This window comes from Humulus lupulus, chromosome 7 (genome assembly GCF_963169125.1).
Source record: "Humulus lupulus chromosome 7, drHumLupu1.1, whole genome shotgun sequence".
Taxonomy (NCBI): domain Eukaryota; kingdom Viridiplantae; phylum Streptophyta; class Magnoliopsida; order Rosales; family Cannabaceae; genus Humulus; species Humulus lupulus.
In genome coordinates this window covers 64,878,713-64,903,784 of record NC_084799.1, presented here as the reverse complement: position 1 = coordinate 64,903,784, position 25,072 = coordinate 64,878,713, and the positions used below count along the sequence as shown (strand labels likewise).

Below are 25,072 nucleotides of genomic sequence, written 5' to 3'. Positions count from 1 at the left end.
TTCTCAATCTCTTTTTCTGATTTTGTTTGGGATTAGGGTTTGTGATTTTCCTCCATTTTTTCTCTTGTCCAATATAATTGACAGGGCTCATTGCTCTCCGTGATTTGGGTCTCAACTCTGAGGTTTTAGCTAAGCTCAGTGTATTCTTAATTCACAGGTACATATTTCTTCTTTCTTTTGGGTTTGAACCTCTTTTGGATTCTTGATTTATATATATTTTTTTGTAATATTGTACTTTGATTGACAACATGAGTTCCTTGAAATTTTGTATTATATTTAGATTAGACAAGGGAAGATCAAATCTGAACATAAACATATCTCACTCATCCTCAGCTTCTGACTCTGTCCAACTCACCGAAACACCTTCCACTCTATAATCATTCTCAACTTCCTCAGTTATTTCTACTTTCAATTTTCTTTCATACGAAAATTCACTAATTTGTTCTCCCAGACTCTTTGTTTGTTTGGTTCCTAAGAAAACAATATCAACCACTTTTATGTGTTCTTTTATGGTTCTTCTCTTTAGGGTGCCTTGAAATGAAAAACCCATTTCCACAACGAGTAGAAAACATTAAGTTATGTGAAATTTAAGTGTGTTTGTATGAATATTGAAAGAACCAAAACAAAAGAGAAGAAAAGAGAGAATTTATTTTCTAGGTTTATAGTTTATGCTGCTTTGGGTTTTATCTATTCTGCTCGAACATTTTTAGGAAAATGGTTTTGATGAGTAGCAACCAGGAACCCATTTTTAGGAAAACAAAAGATTAATGGCTAGCAACCAGGAGGGAACGTTGGTTAGGTCAGTTCAAAAGTCAAAAGCCGAACACAAGAAGATGAGTAGAAAAATTGATGCCAAGAAACCCAAGAAGCCACCAATGGGTGAGGAAGAAAAGGGTCGATTAGTCAAGGGGTTAATAAAGAAGGGAGGTTTAATAGGCACTTGGTGCGTTTAGTAAAAATGTTGGTTAGGAAAAACAAAGTGGGTCTTTTAGGTGAAGTGTTGGAGGAGTTCGACAGGGTTTATGACAAGGTTTTGGGGACTCAAATGGTTTCATTTGATACATTGATGAATTGAAAAATCAATCAAATAATAAATAGAAAGTACACACAATTAATTGACCCAAAAAATGTCAATGAAATCATGTACCTTACACATATAATTATCAGGTATCTTATTATAGCATTTGAATACTATTTGGCAATTATCATTATTTATGATATATATTATTAGCTAGCTAGCTTGAATGGTTGGTTGGAAACTTGGATGAGTAGTGTGATATATATATAGGAATATAACACTACACATTCATGTTGAATTGAATTATAACAACAACAACTGATAGATATATGGTTCAATCACTTTTCCGTTCAGATTGTTTTGTTTAGGAACAAAACAAAGCTTGTATTGAAAATAAGAGCCAAACTAAAGCTTGGATAATATTTTCATTTGGCCTCATCTTTGTATGGACATATAGGCAAAAGCTGACATTTAAGTCATGCTTTCTCCCTCTCTCTCTCTCTCTCTCTCTTAACTCCTCTGAGAAGAATCAACCCTGACAATTGGATTCATTGCACAAATCTTGTTGCATCAAATGAATTTATGTTCTTAAACACAGAAACATGGCTGCCAATAAAAATTATGTTACTTTTATGAAGTGATAATACCTGTTGTCAGAGCCCTTTTATTCCAAATCACCAGAAACAGTATCTAGAGAGTACTGCTTTAGTAATCTTTTGTTGTGTTGAATATCTGCCTTTTATGTTTTTTGGTGTGTGTTTTTATTTCATATGACATTGTATTATTTTGTTAATTTGATGAATATATGGATACTCTTCATTGGTATTATTGGAATTACTTGGTAATTTTAACTAAATCATTTTTTCAATTCTTATTGTTCTTGAAATGGTTGTTTCTTTAGTAATTGTCTTGTATTTTCATTTAGAATTCTTATTGAATTCTTAGGTCTTACCTAGATGGCAGGTATTGATAATGAAGTTCTTATTATTGAGAACAATGATGAGGCTTCTGTTTGGACTCAAAGGCATGAAGAAATTTTCATCGAACTTATGGAAGAAGAAGTTTTAAAGGGAAATAAGAAAACCACAACATTTACAAAGCAATCATGGAAATATATAAAGGAAGAGCTTTGTGCACGAGCAAGAAGAAATTATAGTGATATGCAACTAAGGAACAAATACAATCAATTAAAGCAAAAGCATAAGGAGTTTAAGTCTTTACTGAAAGAGAATGGCATGGGATATAATGCAGTGACTGGAGAAGTTAGTGCGACTGATGAAGTTTGGGATAAACTTATTCGGGTAAAAATTATTTAAAATAGATTTTATGCTTGTTTTATTGTAATAGGTATTGGTATATTTTATCAATATAATTTCATTTCATGTAGGTTAACAAGTCTGCTAAAAGATTTAGAAAGAAAGGTTGTAAGTTTTATGAGAAATTATGCACTATCTTTGGTGCTACTACTGCAACTGGTTCCAATGCTCATCCTTCAACTCTAAGTCCTTCTAATGATGGAGATACTAATGATGATGATGCAACTTCGATAATTTCCTTCTACTAGGAATGAAGAAAGTGGTTTTGATGAGGATGTTAGCAAAAGAAGAGGTAAATCAACAGCCACTTCGAACTCTCGATCAGTAAAAAGAGCAAAGTTCTCATCAACTTTGGCAGATGCACTGGCAACATATAATGAAACTGCAAAGCGAAAGACATAATTGATAGAGAGATCAATGGCAACATCTGCATCACATTACTTATTGGATGAGAGTGTTGAAGCTCTTAATCAAATTGATTAGTGGAGAAGTATACGCAAAAGCTATTGAGAAGTTTGAGAACGAGGTGTCTAGAGCATTGTTTCTAAAGATGCCAGAGCATAGAATAATAGATTGGTTGCTGAATTTGAAGTGAAAAGTTTAGACTTTGTTTAGCTATTAACTTTAGTTTTGTTTAGCTATTGACTGGATGACCTTGTTAGCTATTGACTGTATGACTTTGTTTAGCTATTGAATGTATGTCTTTGTTTGGCTATTGACTGTATGACTTTGTTTAGCTATTGACTGGATGAGTTTGTTTAGCTATTGATTGTATGACTTTGTTTAGCTATTGACTGGATGACTAGTTTTGCTTATTTTGTTTTATGGTTTGACTTTGAGTGTTTATATATTTTTATATATTGAATGTAAAATTTAAAAGTTTTTTCTACTATCAAGATAAAATGTCTTGGAACGTTGCTCGGTTCAACAAGGATAATTTACTGGACGATTCAGATGATGAGTTTGGAGAGATTTTGTTATATTTTGCTTGCGAGGAATATAATCAATTATATCTATCTAAGCAACCTTGTAGAAATTCAGCTCTTTCAGGCCATGAATACGTTATGGAAGTGTTGCATGGGCATTGGAGTAGGTGTTATGATTTGTTCATAACGAACAAAGATGTCTTCAAACTATTTTGTGGTGTTCTAAAAGAATTTTTTTTATTAAAGAACTCACGATATCTGTCTGTTGAAGAACAAGTGGCTATGTTCTTATTTGTGATTGGCCATAATGAACGACATCGTGTGGTTGCTAAACGATTTCAGCACTCCATCTCAACCACATCTCATTATTTTAGGAAGGTTTTAAAGGCAATACGTCGTCTAGCCAAAGAACTAATTACTCCACCTTCATTTGATGTAACTCCTCCACAAATTCGATTCGATCCAAGATACTATCCATTTTTTAAGGTAATAAAATTTGAATTATTTTTTTCCTTTCTTTTCAATATTCAATAAAAAAATTATAATAATTTATTTTGTATTTTAGAATTGTGTTGGATCTATAGATGGGACTCATATTTCTGCGCATGTTCCAATTGATGAACAAATACCATATCGAGGTCGGAAAGTGGATACAACTCAAAACGTTATGTGTGTATGTTCATTTGACATGAAGTTCACATACGTTGTTCCTGGATGGGAAGGATCAGCTAATGATGCACGAATTCTTCTAGAATGTGCCACAAACCCAGATTATGGATTTCTAATGCCGCCCCAAGGTAAGTATTTATCAAACTTATTATGTTGATTGACATTATTTTATATTAAACATCTATAAGTAAAAACTAACATAAATTATCATTAGACTAGGAAAATATTATCTTGTTGATTCTGGTTATACAAACATGCCTGATTTTCTTTCACCATATCGAGGAGAAATGTATCATTTGGGCCAGTACACAGGTCTTAATCCCATAGGAAAAAAAAGAGCTTTTCAATTATCGACACTCTTCCTTGAGAAATGTCATTGAGCGGTGTTTCGGCGTGTTGAAGGCTCGCTTTCCAATCCTAAAACAAATGCCTTCATATGATCTAAGAATACAAAAGTACATTGTCATTGCTTGATGCAGGATTCACAATTTTATAAGGACAAATGCAGAAGCATATGTATATTTTGATGGAGGTGAAGGAAATTCTGAAGTACAGGCCACTACTTTACAAAGCACGGATAGAACTTTGACTGATAGTGTAGAGTTCAGTATTTCTAGAACTCATATATGTGAAATGGCTCATGTTCGTGATCAAATTGCTGATCATATATGGAGAGCTAGTCGACGATAGTGAGATTGAGTAAATACATCAGTTAATTGTTATGACTCGTTTAATACTTTACTTTAAGTTTGGACAATTATCAGCTCATACGTTTTTTTGTTTTACTATGTAAACTTTCTTGATTTTGTGTTATCTCGTGGATAGATATTAAGTTTTGAAATTTGAGATTACTTGGATCTTATCAATATGATATTTTTTTACTATAACTTTCTTATTTTTTATTTTAAAATAATAAATAGTGGTCACAAAAAATATTTTTATTTTTTAGTTTAGAAAATGAAAATAAAAAATAAAAAAATAAAATTTTAAAAAAAATATTTACCAAACATGTTTTTTATTTTTTTAAACAAAAAATAAAAATAAAAGTTACCAAACACATTTTTATTTTTATTTTAAAAAAACAGAAAACAAAAATGGTTACCAAACGCATTTTTATTTTAAAAAAACAGAAAACAAAAATGGTTACCAAACGCATTTTTATTTTATAAAAATAAAAAAAACCTAAAACAAAAAAATATTTTTATTTTTGAGTTAAAATTTTTTTAAAACGTAACCATATGTTTAATTTTCAAATTTCTAATGAATTAAATAAAAAACTATTTTTTAAGTGTTACCAAACAACCCCAATATTTACATTTTGTTGAAAAAAAATTGTTTTCTCTACAAGACATAGGCTTTATGAATGATAATGTAAACTACTTGTTTGTAATTTTAAATTACATAAATATATTTTTGTAGGTCTATTTTGATGGGTGTGGGTAATTTCAAACAAAAATATTAATAATAAACTGTTATACCCAAAAATTGGAGAATGCATCCTAGGAGGCTAAGGAGAATGCATCTAGGAGAGTGCCTCCTAGGAGGGCTAAGAGGGTTGGTCCTAGGAGACCCCAAGGAGGGTGTGGTCCTAGGAGACCCCAAGGGTGTGCAGGAGGCAAGCCTCCCAAGGTTTTCTAAGTGTTGGCTCGAACGTGTCCAAGGTAAATAGCTAAGGAGAAAAGCCTAATGCCCGATCGAGCATTTGGTTGAGCGAAGAGGTTCGAACCTTGTTGGCCTAAGGAGAAGGATGTGTGCCCGATCGGACGTGGTACTTATGAGTACCTTGGACCATTTTGATCAAGGAGAGGTGGTGGCTCAGACCACCTAGGTCCGAAGAGAGAGGACCAAGGTCCGATCGGACCTTGGTTAAGCAAAGGAAGCTTGGACCATTTAGGTCCAAGGGGCATTATGCCCGATCGCATAAGACCTCCCCCGATCGCACATGACCTCCCCCGATCGCGCAAGACACCTGCAAGAGCCCTTGGACCATTTTTGATCAAGGAGAGGTGGTGGCTCAGACCACCTAGGTCCGAAGAGAGAGGACCAAGGTCCGATCGGACCTTGGTTAAGCAAAGGAAGCTTGGACCATTTAGGTCCAAGGGGCATTATGCCCGATCGCATAAAACCTCCCCCGATCGCACATGACCTCCCCCGATCGCGCAAGACACCTGCAGGAGCGCTTGGACCATGTTGGTCCGAGGATATGCTAGGAAGAAGATGGCTCGGACCATGTTGGTCCGAGGAGCAAAGTGTAAGGTCATATTGGACCTTGATTGAAGAATAGTCAACATGCATGAGAAGCTACGTCAAACTGCCCAAAACTACTTCAGTGAGGATCGGTCCAAGCATCCGGGAATCACTCAATCCTCACTCGAAATTAGGGATCAGTTATATTTTGAATGTTTATTTTGTAATATAAATATTAGGTAAATAATAGAATATCCCTATTATGAGGGGATATCAGTTGAGGATCCCATCTCTATAAATAGAGAGCTTATGAGATGAGAGGGGGGTCCCTTCTGCTTATTCTTTCTAGAGAGATAAAATTGGGTCTGTCTATTCTAGAGAGAGAAAGTGCTGAAATTAGAGAGAATTCTTGTATTTTCACAATTTATACTGGAGAAACTCAGTTGGCATAGTCCATCTGATCTTGAGTATAGATTTATAAATCACAACTCTAAGTGGATTAGGCTATTACCGACAATCGGGGCTGAACCACTATAAAAATTCTGTGTTATTTACTTTTCTTGTTTATACCGTCTGTTGTCGTTTACATTCTCTTGAAGGTTCGTCGTATTTGACGTTCTCACGTCGTTGGCTAAAAACGCAGTCAACATAAACAAACACTCAAACTTAAACATAAAAGTAAACTGCTTGTTTACAATTTCAAACAACTTAAACATAGTGTAAACTATTTGTTTATCATTTCAAATTTATATATAAATATAAACAATATGTTTAACGTTTTAAATTTTAATCGAAATTATAAACTTTTTGTTTACATTTTGAATAAATTTATTACTTTATATAATTGAGATTTTTGTTGTGTGTATTTTTTACCTAAAAATAAATATATTTGAAATTTTAATTCAATAAAAATTAATAATTTTTTATGCATTTTTTTTTATATGTTAGGGTTATTTTAGTTAAATCCTCTAAGATAAAGGGTTGTGTGTCTTCCTTTTTAAAAAAAAGAGCAATTATGTGTATTAAATATTCATGTTGCCAACCCTAATATAAATAAGCAAATGTTATTTTCCATTATGAACAACCGATCATTCAACACAAAAATAATATTATATTTTTAATAAATATTTGATCAATCAAATTATTAATTTATTTTATTTATAACATCTAATCTTTTTTTGTTTGTTAAATTTGATATTAGCATTGATAATATAATCTTAATACATGTTTGAGTTAGAGCGAATGTCCAACTGGCTTATTATTTTAACAATTGGGTTATGAATACAACTCATGTTATTCAAGTTGGATAATTTTTTTAATCATTATATGTTTAATTAGGTTATGAATCTGTTATTCACGTTGGTAATTTATTTTTAATCAGTATATTTCAGTTTTCAATTCGGTGCAAACACATAAATTAATTTCACTTTATTCAAATTTTAAAAAAAATTAGAAAGTTATCATTGAAATAAAAAAAGTATATTCCATGTAAAAAATGTGTAGATAATAAAAATTATTGGTATTAACAGTTTATTTTATTAACTTTAAATGTCTTACAAATATTTAATGGAGTATACTTTCAAAAATTATTAAAAATAGATATTTATTAATTGTATTTATATAGATTTAAATATTATAAAATATCATTATAATAATATTTAATAGAATATTTAATAATTACATTAATATAATATTTTTTATTAATTTACTTATTTTTTATTACTTAGGTGGCATTTGGTTGCAAAACAAAATTAGAATGATAATGGTAATAATAATAATAAGAATGGAATGTAATAAAATTTTCATTACTTTGTTTGGTAAATACATTGAAATCTGAATAAGTATTATTGCGTTTGATATATTATGGAATGAGATGGCATTAATGTTATTTTGACTGAATTGCCCTTACTTTTATAAAATGTTTATTTTTTCAAATTAAATTATCATTATCCTTATTGTTACACTCAGATTTCGAGATGAGAAGTTACGACTCTGAAAACTGGGCTCGTCAGGTGCAAGCTCGAAATGTATGAAAACATCATATGGTCCAGCTGTAGAACCATCTAAAGTAAAGCAACGACCTCGAGGGTGTGTAACATCGGATAGTCTCTGAGCTCGCGACGAGCAATGACACGACACTTGAATATATCTTTTACCGAATGACCTCAGGCGAGATAGTTCGAGCTCGGGAGGTATAAGCTCAGGGACGACAACCTCGACAATACCTACCTATCCCGAGCGTAGTGTGAAGTTGGGTGGCAGGTTCACGATTGATCCATAAGTCCTGACAGACTCAATGCCAATCGCTGATCTCGAAGACCTGACGAATCACCTGGGGTAGCCCATTACATGTGAACATATTTATTGTTGTGTAATCCCAATATTTAAGGGATGCCATTTAATCTGTTATTCGTTCCCGATCTTCATGGGACATTTCCGTGTATATAGGAGATAATGTATTTAATATCATTATTTCAATTGATTTACAAAATATCTTCCCGAAATATGTGAGAATGAATTCTGCATCATTCTCTATAAATAGAGAAGGAATCCCCACTTGTAAAGGACGGATTCCTGATTTTCTTGAGAGAAAGCTCTGGAGAATTCATCTCTGAAGAATTTCCAGAAAACTCCAACTCTTAATAACATAGACTCGTGGACTAGGCAGAATTAACTGCGGAACCAAGTAAAAACCTTCTTGTCTTCCTCTTTAGATTCATTTGCTCCATTTTTCATTTGTTTAATTGCTCTACTATTTAAGTTGACGAAAAACAACGTCAACAATTTGGTGCTTTCATTGAGAGCATTAAGCAGTACGTGTGTGAGTCTAGTAAAAAAGCCTCCCTGAATCAACAATGGCAGCGAATGATCCCAAAGTTCTTGAGGAGGAAATTTTAGATGAAGCTGACTACCCCCGACGCCTTGGAAAGCAGCCTATGGTGAATTCGGACCCTAATGAGAGGAGTGGGTCATCCAACTCTCGGGGACCACCGGCCCCCAGGGACGACGAGGACATGTATTATTGTTGACGCGGTTCTTCGCCAACAGGTAATTAAGAGAATGAGAGAAAAGGATTAGTGCTAAACGTGAACCGAAATAGATGTATGATCTTAGGGGACGAACGGGGTGACTCAATACACGGTTTTTAAGTGGTTCAAAGGTTAAAATCCTTCTACTCCACTAGTCAATATTATTGATCTATACTCAGTATTTGGTTACAAAGTATTTCTTACAAGGGATTATTTTTCCAACCCTTATCAACTCCCAGGGTCTCCATATTTATAGGAGAAGGCACCTGGAAGTTGGTAAGGAGGTCATCCCGTGACCTTCTTATTTGTCATATCAACTCTGTGACATTCATGATTAATTCCTAAACCTGACACATAAGTGTGGTCAAATCGATAGGTAAGGAGATAATGGGCCGCACGGCCCAACCCAGCCGTGGGTGTCTGAACACGCACGTTCCTGCTGTGTGTCCGAGAAGTCAGGGAGATATCGGACACGTGATATCAGATATATGCACGTTTATCTTGCGTGTGTTGACTTTACAAGGGGTCATAGCCTCCATATCTAGCTCGTACCACGAGTTGCGCATTTGACCCGACCTTCGGCCTTCCGATTCCTTGCTCCAGTCCTGGCGAGTCTTGGCGAGTCCTTGAGGATTCCTCGAGCTAAGGGGGGTACGACCTCCAGACAGGAGCTCCGGTCTGGGGGATGTTTATGGACTAACCATGATTAGTTTGAAGCTCGGCCTGCTAATCAGCCCGTGGGAAAATCAGGGCGTACATCTACCCCCCAAGCTCCTGCTCGTGGTATATGACGTCGCATATAAGACCACAGTAGGGGCTTTTACACTTCCCCACAAACTCTTCGCATTCCACTCTTTAAGCAGGCGCCTGATACGTGGAACATCGTGGGTGGTGACGGTACGTCTTACGAGAACCGCATTTAATGGCCTAGCCTATGCCCAGCCGTCGTTTCGTATTTCGAGTGGAGGGCCTCGGATCCCTCATCAGGGCCATCCAAGAGCCTTCTACACATGATCCTTCACGCATATAAAAAGGGGTGGCCACCCTACGCATGGGCCACCCTTTCATTCGAAATTTTCCAAACCTCTTTTCCTCTTTCCTCTCCATATTCCCGAAGAACGAAACCCTCGACTATGTTGCTGCCATTTTCATCGTTCAAGAAGCTTAGGCGTACGGATTTCTCCAAAGCTTTGGAAGCTAATACACCGACGAAGCTCCTACCAACGCAACACTCTCGTCTACCTCCCAGCCATACACTGTAAGTTTCCCGACCCTGTGTGCTTTGAAAACATGCTACTGTAGCTTAGGTAAATTTTTTTTTACTGTAGCCGCATGCAAGAGTTTTCTGGGTTTTGTGGATATGGAGGGTGACAGCCTTTTTAGGTTAGGGTATATTTGTTGTAGGAAATCGCTTTAGAATATGGGTTTCAGGATGCCTTTCCTGGGAAAATTTCTGGGTAGGAGTTTTGGGAATTTTTGGGTGCAAAACCGGGTAGCTTAGGGAACACGCCTCACAAGCGATTTTGCAATTTTCTGCCTACTGAAATTTTCCCCCAAGGAAAATTCTATTCTGAACCTCCTGACACACGAATTCTGAGTAATCGGGGATCTGTTGGGAGTATGAGCGCGTGTTCACTGAACCGCGTGGCACCACAATCCACGGGTTGGGCTTACCTCAGCTCGTGCAAGTAATAATTGCTTCTTCCTCATGCTTGGGTCGCCTTTTCTAAAGTGTTTTCTTTTGTTCGTTAGGCGATCAAATGGCTCCAAAAAAGAATCTCCCCCAGAAGAACGTTGGAAGCTCGGCCTCCCAGCAGGAGAAAGGAAAGGCGGTGATGCCTAGTTCCCCGATCCCCCGTTTTGGGCTGGCAGTGGAGAATGGCCCCTGACGCATTCTTTGAGGCGGAGAGAATCGTCTCAAAGATAATTGATCAGACGAAGATTAACAAACTCTTCCTCACTCACAAAATCGCGCTGGGGAAAGCCTCTGTTATTGCCCGACCTGCCTCGGATGGCGAGCGGAGCTGCGCGCCGCTCGACGAATCGTTCGCGGCCTGGAGCGGTGAACACTTTAAGGCAGGGGCCTTCCTTCCCCTGGATCAGTACTTTGCTGATTTCCTGAACTACGTGGGGTTGGCCCCATTTCAGCTCCCTCCAACTCCTACCGTCTGCTGGCAGCATTGAGGTACTTGTTCCAGAAGCAAGAGTGGGAGGTCCCCACTCCTGCAGATATTTTATGTTTCTTTTGCCTCAAAGCCAGCCCGGACCAGCGGGGGCGAGGCGATGGGTTTTACTATTTAACCCGTTTTCCCAACACGGCGGCGGTCATCGAGCTGCCCAGCCACCCCAATGATTTCAAGGACCAGTTCTTCATGTCAACTGGGTTCCGGAACTGCGAGCACCACTACTTCAATCGTCCTCGTAAGTGCTCTCTGACCCTAGCTCGTGTGTTTAAATATCACTTTAGCTCCTCCTGCACCTCTTTCTGACTTAAACTCATTACGCAGCCATCTTCGCGAGGATAGAGAAATCTGTGACCCTCGGGGCACAGTATGAAATACTGGCCGGCTTGCCCCCCAGTGAGAAGGATTATCGCGTGCTCGTGACGGACGAGACGATGGTGGCTTGCAAGTTGATTTTTCTGAATCAAACCCTGAACCTAAAGAGGCCCCGGGGGCCGCCCCCAGCTCGCGACACCAGACCTATCATCGTGGAGGAGGTTGCGGGAGATGAAGACGAGGAGGACGAGGGCGACGAAGTTCCGCTCGTGAGGATCAGGAAAAGGACTTTGGAGGTCGCCCAGAGGACGGGCGAGGAGAGGATCCAATCCGGAGCAGCCGCGGGTCGCTCTGGCCAAGGTAACCCTTACTTGTTTAGGAGTCTAGATAGGGCCGCTGCAGACCCCCGGCTGGCTAGGTTCAATCCTAGGCAACTCGTCCATCGTCACAGGAGCGATCCGGACCTGAACACGCTCCTGCTCCATTGTGTCGACCGGCTCATGCTGGACCACCAGGAGAGCCGCCCTAGGGGTACCTGTTGAGTCTAGTTTTTTTTATGTTTTGGTGATGTTTTTAGTAGTCTTTTATTTCATTTTTCTTTCATTTAGTGCGGGTTTATGCTTTGTTTGTTTGTCTTTGTGAATATCAGGAAGAATTGAGCATGTGGAAGAAAATGCCAAAGAAAGGGAAGAAATAACCAAGTTTTTCATCATATTTTGATAAAGAATGGTTCTCAACACAATTTGGAAGTGTTGGTTAAATTTTGGGATGAAAACTTGAAGAATTGAGAAATCCCTTAAGAGCCACGGCATGAGCAAAGTGGAGTCGCGGCTAGGGGGGAAACAGAAGCAATGATTTTTTGAGGAAATCCTTGGGCCGCGGCATGGCTACAGAGAGCCGCGGCATAGATGGGCATTTTGCCCAGAAATCGTCAATGCGGGCCGCGGCATGGCTTCAGAGAGCTGCGGCATGGAAAGGGCTTTTTGCCCAGGAATTTAGACACGGGCCGCGGCATAGTGTATGTAGAGCCGCGACCCACCTCTTTAAAATTCGAAATCTTAGGTTTTTAAGATGGGAAAAAGAAGAGAGAAAGGGGTACAGGCGAAAGGAGAGAGGGCTGATTTGGAAGGCTCAAGCTTAGAGTATTTTTACATGTTTTTCTTCTTCTTGATGTTATCTTTAATTTCTGTTGTGATTAGCACTATGGCTAGGAACTAACTTTCTGTTTAGGATGTTTAATTGAATCATTTGAATCCCTGTTATGAACTAATGCAATTTTTATATTATTCTTCTTCAATCTTCTTCAATTCCATATAACATGTTCTTATAGATTGATTATTGATTGGCCATCTTTAGTCATTTACATATGTTTTTAAGTCAAAATCTGAGAAGTGAGATTGAATTATGCTGTGGTTATATTGGACATAATTCTAATTTAGAACGAAAGTATCTGAATTAATTGTGTAACTGTTATTAAGTTGTGAGATTAATGCTATCTGTGTGGTTCAATTTACCATAGAAATATAGGAAATTGTCATCTAGGTTGAGTTTATAATTCATAGTATGATTATAGGCTGCTATATCAACTTGTTAATTGAATTAGGTCAAAAGAAGAAGAATTCACACTTTGCATTAGGGAATAATAGGGAGGATAGTTGATGAGATTAAATATCCTAATTGTTTCTCAGTGATTAAATTAAAAAGTTTTTCTATTAGTTGTTATTCAATTTTTTAATTATTGTTTTTTGCAATTTATAGTTTCTTTTGGTGTATTTACAAAAATCAAGAATTTCAATTCATCAAATAGAACTAGAAATTAATTGACTGGTAATTGATAAATCAGTCCTTGAGGACGATACTTGGTTTTACCATTTTATTACAAGTTATCGACTGTGTGCACTTGCATAGCAAAAATATCGCAACAAGTTTTTGGCGCCGTTGCCGGGGACTGGAAATAATTATCAATATCAGTAATTAATTTTTATTCTAATTTGATTTTAATTTATCTTGTTTCTAATCTGTTTAGTTGCTTAATTTTTCTATCTCAGGTGAATTTTGGTATATGCGTGGCAGAAAAGGAAAAGCCACACTTGTTCCTCTGAATCCCGAGATTGAAAAGTCTTGCAATCAAATCAGAAAGAACAAGAGAGAGGCCCAGAATTCTGTGAAGATGGCACAGAATGACGGGGATGGCAGGAATGTTCTAAATCCAGGAGTTGTACAAGGGGTTCAGGCTCAGACCAATGCTGAGAGGAGCCTGAGAGATTATGTGCTACCCACTCTGACGGGAGTACAAAATAGTATACGCCCACCAGCTGTAGAGGCCAACAACTTCGAAATCAAGCCTGCTATTTTACAAATGGTGCAGTCCTCTGTGCAATTCAATGGGTTTCCCTCTGAAGATCCTCACACCCATTTGTCCAACTTTCTGGAGTTGTGTGGAACCTTCAAATATAATGGGGTGAGTGATGACGCAATCAAGCTTAGGCTCTTCCCATTTTCTCTAAGGGACAGAGCTAAAAGTTGGCTGAACTCTCTGCAGCCAAACTCTATTGTCACCTGGCAGGATCTAGCTCAGAAATTTTTGTCCAAATTCTTCCCTCCGTCCAAAGCTGCTAAATTGAGGGGAGAGAAAAATAACTTTTGCCAGAATGACAGAGAGTCACTGTATGAAGCTTGGGAACGGTTTAAGGAACTCCTGAGAAGATGTCCTCATCATGGCATTGAACAGTGGATGCTAGTACAGAATTTCTACAATGGTTTATGTCCTACAACCAGAACCATTATTGATGCTGTAGCAGGTGGCACTTTTATGAGCAAGAGCGCAACTGGTGCTTATGAGCTACTAGAGGACATGGCCACAAACAATCATCAATGGTCTGAGGAAAGATCATCAGGAGTTAGGAAGGTAGCTGGGGTGCATGAGCTGGATGTAATCACTGCTCTAACAGCGCAAGTAGCCTCTCTGACAAAGCAGTTACAACAGAGCAGTGTATCTGCTAATGCGGTTCAGATGGCAGTGAGGTGTGAAATGTGTGGTGGTGCTCATTCTGTCGATCAGTGCCCTATCTGTATGAATAATAACTCCCCAATGGATCATGCTCAAGTTCAAGCGGTGGGAAACTTTCAAAGGCCGCTCAATAATCCATTCTCCAACAACTACAACCCTGGGTGGCGAAATCATCCCAATTTTTCGTGGAAGAATAATCAAGGCCAACAACCTCAGTTTCAGGGCCAATTTCAGAATAACATGCCTCAGCCACCTATGAATCAAGCTTCATCATCACAACAGCTTAGGCCTCAACAATCAATGCCTTAACCTGAGAGGCCTAATGAATTGCAAGCTGCCTTGTTGACTCTTACTAATACTCAGACTCAATTTATGACTGAGACCAGATCCTCTATTCGAAACCTTGAGACACAGGTTGGGCAGTTGGCCAATATGCTCAATAACAGACCCCAGGGAAACTTGCCTAGTAACACTGAAGTCAACCCCAAGGAGCAAGTTCAGGCAATTACTCTGAGGAGTGGGAAGCAGACTGAGCATCCTAGACCTCCACAGGCAGTGGTTTAGAATAAAGATATGGGTGAACAGTCTGGTTTAGAAAGGGTTACTGAAGACCATCAACAGTCAGAACAGAGTCCGCCAGTTGTTATTGAACAGCCAGTTAGAGTTCCATACCCTCAGAGGCTTAGAAAGACTACACTTGATAAACAGTTTTCTAAGTTTCTTGAGGTGTTTAAAAAGCTGCACATAAACATTCCTTTTGCTGAGGCCTTGGAGCAGATGCCCAGTTATGTTAAGTTCATGAAGGAGATTCTGTCAAAGAAAAGGAGATGGAGGACTATGAGACTGTAGCACTCACTGAAGAGTGCAGTGCGATTTTACAAAGGAAATTACCCCAAAAGCTGAGAGATCCGGGGAGTTTCACCATACCTTGCACCATTGGCAAGTTTGAATGCAAGCACGCCTTATGTGATTTGGGGGCAAGTATCAATCTGATGCCCTTATCTGTGTTTAAAAGACTTGGTTTGGGGGAGGCAAAACCAACAACTGTCACTTTACAGCTCGCAGACCGATCGTTAACACATCCACGAGGTATCATTGAGGATGTTCTTGTGAAGGTGGATAAGTTCATATTTCTAGCTGACTTTATTGTTCTAGACATGGAGGAGGACACAGATGTCCCAATTATTCTTGGTAGGCCATTTCTAGCCACATGCCAAGCTCTTATTGATGTTCACAAAGGAGAGCTTAAGCTTAGAGTTCAAGGAGATGAGGTGGTCTTTAATGTCTTCAAGTCTATGAAGTATCCGGTGGCTAGTGACAGTTGCTTTAGTGTGGATGTGATAGAAAAGGCAGTCTCCAAGAGAAGGGTGAGCAGTGATGCCTTAGAGGCAGTATTATTGGGTGATGAGGGAGACGATGATGATGATGCTAAGATCAGAGAATGTGTAAACTGGATCAACTCGTTCTTACCATATTGGAAGAAGTTTCAAGAACTAGCAGATGCGACTGATAAACCACTAACCTCCATTCAGCAGCCACCACAGTTGGAATTAAAGGTCCTCCCAGATCACTTGCGCTATGCTTATCTGGGAGAGAATGAAACTTTACCTGTCATTGTGTCTGCTGACCTGTCAAAGGTAGAATTGGAGAAACTGTTGAGGGTTCTAAGGGAGCATAAATTGGCCATTGGGTGGACCTTGGCAGATATTAGAGGAATCAGCCCATCGACAGTGATGCATAAAATTTTGTTGGAGGAGAATAGCAAGCCATCCATAGAGGCCCAGAGAAGACTCAATCCAGCTATGAAGGAAGTAGTGTTGGAGCAAATTCTTAAATGGTTGGATGTTAGGGTAATCTACCCAATTTCTGATAGCGCATGGGTGAGCCCTGTCCAAGTGGTACCTAAGAAGGGTGGAATGACTGTGGTGAAAAATGAGAACAATGAACTCATTCCAACAAGGACTGTAACGGGGTGGCGGATTTGTATAGACTACCGCAAACTCAACAAGGCCACAAGAAAGGATCATTTTCCTTTGCCTTTCCTTGATCAGATGCTTGACAGACTGGCAGGCCATAGCTACTACTATTTCTTGGATGGGTACTCTGGGTATCATCAGATCGCTATTGCACCAGTGGATCAAGAGAAAACAACCTTCACATGTCCTTATGGCACATTTGCTTTCAGGAGAATGCCATTTGGACTATGCAATGCCCCTGCAACATTTCAACGGTGCATGATGGCCATATTTTCAGACATGGTAGACCGGTGTATTGAGATTTTCATGGATGATTTCTCTGTTTTTGGTTCATCATTCGACCTCTGTTTGGGTAACTTGGAGAACGTGCTGCGTCGTTGTAAGATGGCAAATCTGGTGCTGAATTGGGAGAAATGCCATTTCATGGTGAAAGAAGGGATTGTTCTTGGCCATAAAATTTCAAGTGAGGGAATTGAGGTAGACAGAGCAAAAATTTCTACCATTGAAAAGTTGCCTCCACCAGTTTCAGTCAAAGGCGTTAGGAGTTTTCTTGGTCACGCTGGGTTCTATCGGAGATTCATAAAAGATTTCTCTAAAGTGTCCAAGCCTCTCTCAAATCTGCTTATGAATGGAGTTGTCTTTGATTTTAATGATGAATGTTTGAGGGCTTTCAAATTCTTGAAAGAAAAGCTTATTTCTGCTTGAAAGAAAAGCTTATTTCTACTCCAATTGTGATAGCTCCGAATTGGGAGTTGCCTTTTGAGTTGATGTGTGATGCCAGTGATTATGCAGTGGGGGCAGTTCTGGGACAGCGGATTGACAAGGTATTCAGGTCTATTTACTATGCTAGTCGGACTCTAAATGATGCTCAGCTGAATTATGCCACTACAGAAAAAGAGTTGCTAGCTATTGTGTTTGCTTGTGACAAATTTAGACCATATCTGATTGGTAACAAAGTGATTGTCTACACTGAATACTCTGCCATTAAATATTTGATGTCAAAGAAAGATGCCAAGCCCCGCCTGATTAGATGGATTCTTTTGCTTCAAGAATTTGACTTGGAGATTCGTGACAAGAAGGGCAGCGAGAATGTGGTGGCTGATCATCTCTCTAGACTTGAGTTGGAGGAGACTGAAAATAAGAAAGTAGTGCAAATCAATGACTACTTTCCTGATGAGCAGTTGTTTGGGGTAAGTGAGACTTTAGTTGTCCCTTGGTTTGCAGACATAGTGAATTTCTTGGTCGCCAAGATTGTGCCGCTTGAGATGTCAAAGCAGCAATTAAAGAAATTCTTTTCTGAGGTGAAACACTACTATTGGGAGGAACTTATTCTCTATAGGCACTGTGTTGATCAGATTATTAGAAGGTGTGTTCCTGAAGAAGAGATGCAGTCCATTCTTAATCACTGTCATACTCAACAATGTGGAGGGCACTTTGGAGAATCAAGAACGGCGGCCAAGGTATTACAAAGTGGTTTCTATTGGCCTTCATTGTTCAAGGATGCCAATGTTTTTGTCAAGGCTTGTGATAGGTGTCAGCGAACTGGTAGCATCTCGAGGAGAAATGAAATGCCTCTACAGGGGATTCTTGAAGTGGAACTGTTTGATGTATGGGGCATCGATTTCATGGGGCCTTTTCCACCATCTTACAACAATGAATATATTCTATTGGCAGTGGATTATGTATCCAAATGGGTGGAGGCTGCAGCAACTAGAGCCAATGACGGTAAAACTGTGCTTAATTTTCTGCATAAACATATTTTTACTAGATTTGGCACTCCCCGAGCTCTGATTAGTGATGAAGGGAAACACTTTGTGAATAAGCAATTGGATGCATTGTTGGCTCGTTATGGAGTTTATCACCGAAAAGCTTTGCCTTACCATCCTCAATCAAATGGGCAAGCTGAAGTTTCAAACAGAGAAATAAAGAGCATCCTTGAGAAGACCGTTGACAGTTCAAGGAAAAATTGGTCGAAAAAGTTAGATGATGCGATTTGGGCTTATAGAACTGCATTCAAAACACCAATAGGCATGTCTCCTTACAGGTTGGTGTTTGGTAAAGCGTGTCATCTTCCAGTTGAATTGGAGCACAGGGCATTCTGGGCTATGAAAAAGTTGAATTTTGATTGGAGTGCCGCTAGTGAACGAAGGCTGTTGCAACTGAATGAACTTGACGAGTTCAGAAATGAGGCTTATGAGAACGCCAAGATTTATAAAGAAAGAACAAAGGCTTGGCATGACAAGAACTTAATCAGAAAAGAGTTCCAACCAGGGTAGCAGGTACTTCTTTTCAATTCAAGACTGCGACTGTTTCCTGGCAAATTGAAGTCAAGATGGTCAGGGCCATTCACTGTCGTCCAAGTCTTTCCATATGGTTCTATGGAAGTTCGGGGCAATTCAGGTGAGTCCTTTAAAGTCAATGGTCAGAGATTGAAGCCATACTTGGGTGGTAGTTTTGATCAAGCGAAGTCTATCCTCCTTCTGAAGCCTCTCTGAAGAGGGGTTCAGCGTCCGGCTAAATGACGTTAACGACAGCGCTTGTAGGAGGCATCCTATGTTTTACTTGTTATTTATTTTATTTTTGTATTTGTAAACATTGGATATTTGGTTTATTTTTGGACCTTTAGAATCGTGAAAAACGTGAAAAATCAAAAAAATAAAAAAAAATAGAAAATCCTTAAGGGCCGCGGCATAGCCATATGATGCCGCGGCATTGGGGGTTCCAGAGGCCCACGAATTTTTGAAGTATAGGGGCGGGCCACGGCATGGATGAGGAGGGCTGCGGCATTGAACCCCAGTTTTCCCAGAATATCGAGGCGGGCCGCATCATAGGTATCAGAGGGCCGCGGCATTATACCCTGGAGATTTTATGCGGGCCGCGGCATGGTCAAGGTAATGCCGCGGCCCGAGTCCGAATTTGGGATAAAACGCCCAAATTTGGCCACATTCTCACTCATTCTCACTTTCAGAAACTATTCTCCTACTCAAAACATCTTTTTCTCTCTATTTCTTGAGACTTCCATCAGCCAAGGAGATAAAAAGAAGAACTTTTGTGCCATTCAAGTAAGTGTATCTTACCTATTCTAGTGCTTTTGATTGGAGAATAGTTTGCATTGTGGTATTGTGGATTGCTCTGTGCTTTTCTTGTGAGCGTTTAAGGGGTTTGTCGATTGTTTATCTGGGAATTAATGTTTGTGCTGTTGATTGTGTTAATCATAAGTTTTGGGGGAGTGACACCTAAGGAAAATTGTACTCAAAATCTTGAAAACCTATTTGGGGGTTTTGTTTATTCTTGTTTGAAAGAAACTATGGGTCTCAAGAGAAATCCCCCTAGAGGTACCTCCTCAAAGAAAGCCTCCTCCTCGCGCACTCAACCACCACCAACACCACCTGCCCCAGCTGATTATGACACGAATTTATTTGTCAATAAGGACGCAGCTGATTTATTTAAAAAGATTCATAAGAGATCGGTGGTAAGGGAAAGGGGGTTTGAGCTTAATGAGGCCACTGCTGTACAAAACCCTGCTTATGACATGATCAAAGCTGAAATAGTACGCCGTAATTGGGGTTTCCTATGTGACTCAACTTATGTGGGCTTAGCCAATTGCTCTCAGATATATGAATTTTTTGCCAATTTCTCATATCAAGATGCAGAACAGAAAAATTTTATCAGGGGTAAATTGGTGCCTACAACCTCTTATGCATTTAACCAATTACTGGGCCTTCCCTCATTGTCTGCACAAGAGGATGAGCATTGGCAGTTGGCCCACTTTGAGGAGCCAGACTATGACGCTGTGGCTGCCGTTTTGAGTATGGAAGGGGCACGTTTCAATTATCATAATGGAAAGCCCAAAGAGTTGTACAAGTGGCAGCTAAACCCAATTGCGAAGGCGTGGGTTTATTTTGTGAGTGCCCGTTTACTGCCGACTTCTCATCTGTCTTCTATTGATAGAGAGCGCTGTTTGTTGGTGTATGCTATCATGACTCAAATGAAAGTTGATGTGGGTCGCATTATTCGCTATAGCATTCGCAACATCAGCAGGTTCAATACTACAGCTGGTGTCGCCCATGGTACCTTCCTCTCGACCCTCTGCAACACTTATGAGGTACCAGTCTACAACAGCGATCTAGTCCGGAGGCCAATGGGGGCAATCAATCAGACTATGTTTACGGCATTCCCTTCGGCCTCTCTAACGCCACCTGACTCTAGCCAGCAAAACAAGCGTAGCCGAGCTGATGAACCAGTGGACATTGATCCAGCTGAGGAGGAGGAAGCAGATGAAGCCGGTCCTAGTAACCCGCCTTCAAATTTGGCAATTGGTGGACCGATTGATGAGCACACGCAGCGCACGCATGATCGATTGGATTACCTTATTCAGCAAAATCAATACTTAATCCAATCACATCATGCGCAAAATCAGCACTATAATGACTTCATGGTGCAGCAAAATGAGTACGGGCGAGTTCACATTGAGGAGTTGAATGCGTTAGTGACGAGGTGGACTATGAGCTCCGCTGATGAGAATTACTTCACTCCTCCGCCCCAGTACACTCCATACCAGTGGCCACCTCCACCACCTCCTCCGCCATACTGATGTGGCATCAGGTAAGTTCTCTTCCCTTGTTCTTTTCTTTATCACATTGGGGACAATGTGCATTTTAAGTTTGGGGGGAAGCTTATTTTGTTTTGTTTTGTTTTGTGCGTTATTTAGTTTAGTTTTTAGTCTGTTGTGTTATTTTCTGTGTTGTTTAGTGTAACTGTTAAGCCATCATTCTTGTCTGTTGTTGCTTTGTCTTTGCTCGTGAAAAGGAAATTGAATTCAACTGTGTGCTTGGTTCAATTGTTTTAGAGTTTAATCTTAAAGTTTTGTGGGAAATTTGTAATATGTTTTGAAAATGCAACATTTTGGACTTTATTATATGAGTTTGACTAGGGTTGGTGGAATGACAATTTGACTTTGATAGAACTTGCATTATTTGGCCTTTGAGGCGAAATCCTTGATGACATGTGTTTAGAAAAGTGATTTAGGCAATTTTATTGGATCGATTGTGCCTTTCAAGCCAACCTTGATTTAATTATCCTTAGTTACCCTTTTTGAGCCTTAAACTTGGTTTTTGTTCTTGATTATACTATTTGAGCCTAAATTTCCTAACGTCATTATTTTTGTTTTCCTTTTCCTTTGTTATCATAAGCATATAATTTGGGGGAAAGAAGAATGAAAAATAAGAAGGAATTAGTATGATTGGAATGTATTATGATTGTACCAAAAGAAGAAAGAGAGAAGTCTTTGAGAAAAAAAAAAAAAAGAATCACTTTGTCACACTCCTCGATTATATAGATATGGAAAATCTTAAGTTTGGGGGAGTGTGATTTAAATATATATATATATCTATATAAGAAAAAGATGAAAAGTGTTGTAATCTCTCTCTCTAATTATATAAAAGGGTGATTTTTGGTGTAGTGAAGAGAAATATGGTTGGTTTCAAGGTTTTTTATGCTTATGGTAATGATTGAGCCTAAATGACAATTTCATCTACCCTTACCTAAGCCTAACGCTATAACCTGTGAAAGTCCTTTTGATTTCACAACACGTGTTGTTGACATTAGTGGAGAAGGTCAAGTAATGCAAGCATATTGTAGAGTTGGTTTGTGGAATTGTCTGGAATGAGTTGAGCATATATGATAGAATCCAAGTGTTGTAGTCATTTTCATGATATATTATTGATTTCCCTAATTGAACTGTACAAATTGGACTTTAAGGCAATTGAGCTGAAATTCTGGTTATAAATATTGCAATTGAGATTTCATGAGTTTTGGCAAAGCATTGTAGATGGTAATGATGGTTTAGCTTGTTCGTTTGTGTTTGTTTCTTTTTGTTAGTTTAACTTGGTCCTTACTCGAGAGCGAGTAAAGGTTAAGTTTGGGGGAGTTTGTGGAGTCTAGTTTTTGTTATGTTTTGGTGATGTTTTTAGTAGTCTTTTATTTCGTTTTTCTTTCATTTAGTGCGGGTTTATGCTTTGTTTGTTTGTCTTTGTGAATATCAGGAAGAATTGAGCATGTGGAAGAAAATGCCAAAGAAAGGGAATAAATAACCAAGTTTTTCATCATATTTTGATAAAGAATGGTTCTCAACACAATTTGGAAGTGTTGGTTAAGTTTTGGGATGAAAACTTGAAGAATTGAGAAATCCCTTAAGAGCCACGACATGAGCAAAGTGGAGCCGCGGCTAGGGGGGAAACAGAAGCAATGATTTTTTGAGGAAATCCTCGGGTTGCGGCATGGCTACAGAGAGCCGCGGCATAGATGGGCATTTTTCCCAGAAATCGTCAATGCAGGCCGCGGCATGGCTTCAGAGAGCCGCGACATGGAAAAGGCTTTTTGCCCAGGAATTTAGACACAAGCCACGGCATAGTGTATGTAGAGCCGCGGCCCGCCTCTTTAAAATTCAAAATCTTAGGTTTTTAAGATGGGAAAAAGAAGAGAGAAAGGGGTACGGACGAAAGGAGAGAGGACTGATTTGGAAGGCTCAAGCTTAGAGTATTTTTACATGTTTTTCTTCTTCTTGATGTTATCTTTGATTTCTATTGTGATTAGCACTATGGCTAGGAACTAATTTTCTGTTTAGGATGTTTAATTGAATCATTTGAATCCCTGTTATGAACTAATGCAATTTTTATATTATTCTTCTTCAATCTTCTTCAATTCCATATAACCTGTTCTTATAGATTGATTATTGATTGGCCATCTTTAGTCATTTACATATGTTTTTAAGTCAAAATCTGAGAAGTGAGATTGAATTATGCTGTGGTTATATTGGACATAATTCTAATTTAGAACGAAAGTATCTGAATTAATTGTGTAACTGTTATTAAGTTGTGAGATTAATGCTATCTGTGTGGTTCAATTTACCATAGAAATATAGGAAATTGTCACCTAGGTTGAGTTTATAATTCATAGTATGATTATAGGCTGCTATATCAACTTGTTAATTGAATTAGGTCAAAAGAAGAAGAATTCACACTTTGCATTAGGGAATAATAGGGAGGATAGTTGATGAGATTAAATATCCTAATTGTTTCTCAGTGATTAAATTAAAAAGTTTTTCTATTAGTTGTTATTCAATTTTTTAATTATTGTTTTTTTGCAATTTATAGTTTCTTTTGGTGTATTTACAAAAATCAAGAATTTCAATTAATCAAATAAAATGAGAAATTAATTGACTGGTAATTGATAAATCAGTCCTTGAGGACGATACTTGGTTTTACCATTTTATTACAAGTTTGCGACTGTGTGCACTTGCATAGCAAAAATATCACAACAGTACCGTAGTAGTAGATAACACCTTATTTTTTAGGTCGATCCTTTTACAAGAGTATGGGACAAACCTACGCACATGGTCATCACTCCAGAGGGGTATCTATGCTCCGGGGCTTAGGTAGTACGTAGGAGAATCTAGCCCCGAATCGGACCCGGAGCCAGAACCTGCGCCAGTTCGGGAAATAATCGTCTTAGGTTCTTCCAGCTCGGGGGGTAGGGCTCCCTTAGTAATCGTATATTTTTTAGCTTTAACCTTTTGTCTTTATCTCTGTATGATTGTTAACTTGTAATAACCATGTTTTTTGTTTGACAAAAGAGATGTCTCAGACCGAGGGGAGCTTGGGAGGCGCAGTCTTCGGGGGAAACCCCTCAGCCGGGCCAAGACTGAAAAGGCTCCGGGGGTCCAGGAGCACTGCTGGGACCTCCACCAAGTCCCCGGCAAAGGAGATGGAGAAAAACCCGTCAGCCCAGGACGCGGGAGCGATTCTTCCTGCTATCGGAGCAGGCCAAATGCCTCCACCACCTCAGCGAACTCCAACCGTCACCCAGGACGCTGGGATGGAGCTCGAGGCTCCGGCTGCGGTGGCCTTCGATGTGCGCATCCCCGTCAACCCTCAGAACCTGGAGAAGATTCCTGAGGCCTTTCGAGGAACGGTGTACGAATCGGCGAACTACGCCGTTGACCATATCTATAAGTTCACCGAGAAGGAACTCCGGGCTATTGAGACAATGAGCCCGGTTGACGTAATGGAGTCTTCAATGAGCATGACTCTAACGGTAAGCTGCCCCCTCCTTTTTTCTTTGTCTTAGGCTTTTACCGTTATACTTTGCCCTACTTTTCCTCTAAGGCAATTTATCTTTCATTTCCCGCAGGGCGTCGTCGCTCTTCACCGGAGCATCACCAGGGCCAAAACTCAGCTCGAGGATATGAGGACCGAGCACCAGGCCACCCTTCAGGAGGCCAAGGTGACTAAAGATGCCTTGGAGACCTCGAAGGCCGAGTTGGAGAAGACTCGTTTGAAGGTTCAAGAGCTCGAGACCTCCCTTGCCACTTCGCGGAAAGACCTCGAGGCGGCGAAGACTGAGATCCAAGCCACCCAGGTCGCCCTGGAGGCCGAACGGACCA

At 39.3% G+C, this 25,072-nt stretch overlaps 2 protein-coding genes and 1 non-coding gene across 3 annotated transcripts; 2 read left to right on the top strand and 1 right to left on the bottom strand.

The window, feature by feature from the left end:
- The first annotated feature begins 1,974 nt into the window (after positions 1-1,974).
- LOC133791796 (L10-interacting MYB domain-containing protein-like) lies at positions 1,975-2,582 on the top strand. The gene is made up of 2 exons (XM_062229713.1): positions 1,975-2,319; positions 2,406-2,582. The coding sequence occupies exons 1-2, from the start codon at positions 1,975-1,977 to the stop codon at positions 2,580-2,582; spliced, it is 522 nt and encodes a 173-aa protein (XP_062085697.1).
- A 654-nt stretch (positions 2,583-3,236) lies between these two features.
- LOC133791795 (uncharacterized) lies at positions 3,237-4,619 on the top strand. Its single transcript, XM_062229712.1, has 4 exons — positions 3,237-3,746; positions 3,826-4,057; positions 4,149-4,218; positions 4,409-4,619. Exons 1-4 carry the CDS (start codon positions 3,237-3,239, stop codon positions 4,617-4,619), a joined length of 1,023 nt encoding a protein of 340 aa, XP_062085696.1.
- Positions 4,620-14,260: 9,641 nt separating this feature from the next.
- LOC133793339 (small nucleolar RNA R71) lies at positions 14,261-14,367 on the bottom strand. The gene has a single exon (XR_009874787.1). It is a non-coding gene; the product is annotated as a small nucleolar RNA R71 (small nucleolar RNA).
- Positions 14,368-25,072: the final 10,705 nt, after the last annotated feature.

Bases quoted from the DNA above. Each gene is read 5' to 3' on its own strand.
- LOC133791796 (XM_062229713.1), top strand. From the start codon at position 1,975: ATGGCAGGTATTGATAATGAAGTTCTTATTATTGAGAACAATGATGAG. The intron at 2,320-2,405 runs GTAAAAATTATT...CATTTCATGTAG, and splicing joins TTTGGGATAAACTTATTCGG to GTTAACAAGTCTGCTAAAAG.
- LOC133791795 (XM_062229712.1), top strand. From the start codon at position 3,237: ATGTCTTGGAACGTTGCTCGGTTCAACAAGGATAATTTACTGGACGAT. The intron at 3,747-3,825 runs GTAATAAAATTT...TTTGTATTTTAG, and splicing joins GATACTATCCATTTTTTAAG to AATTGTGTTGGATCTATAGA. The intron at 4,219-4,408 runs GTATCATTTGGG...TGCTTGATGCAG, and splicing joins TCACCATATCGAGGAGAAAT to GATTCACAATTTTATAAGGA.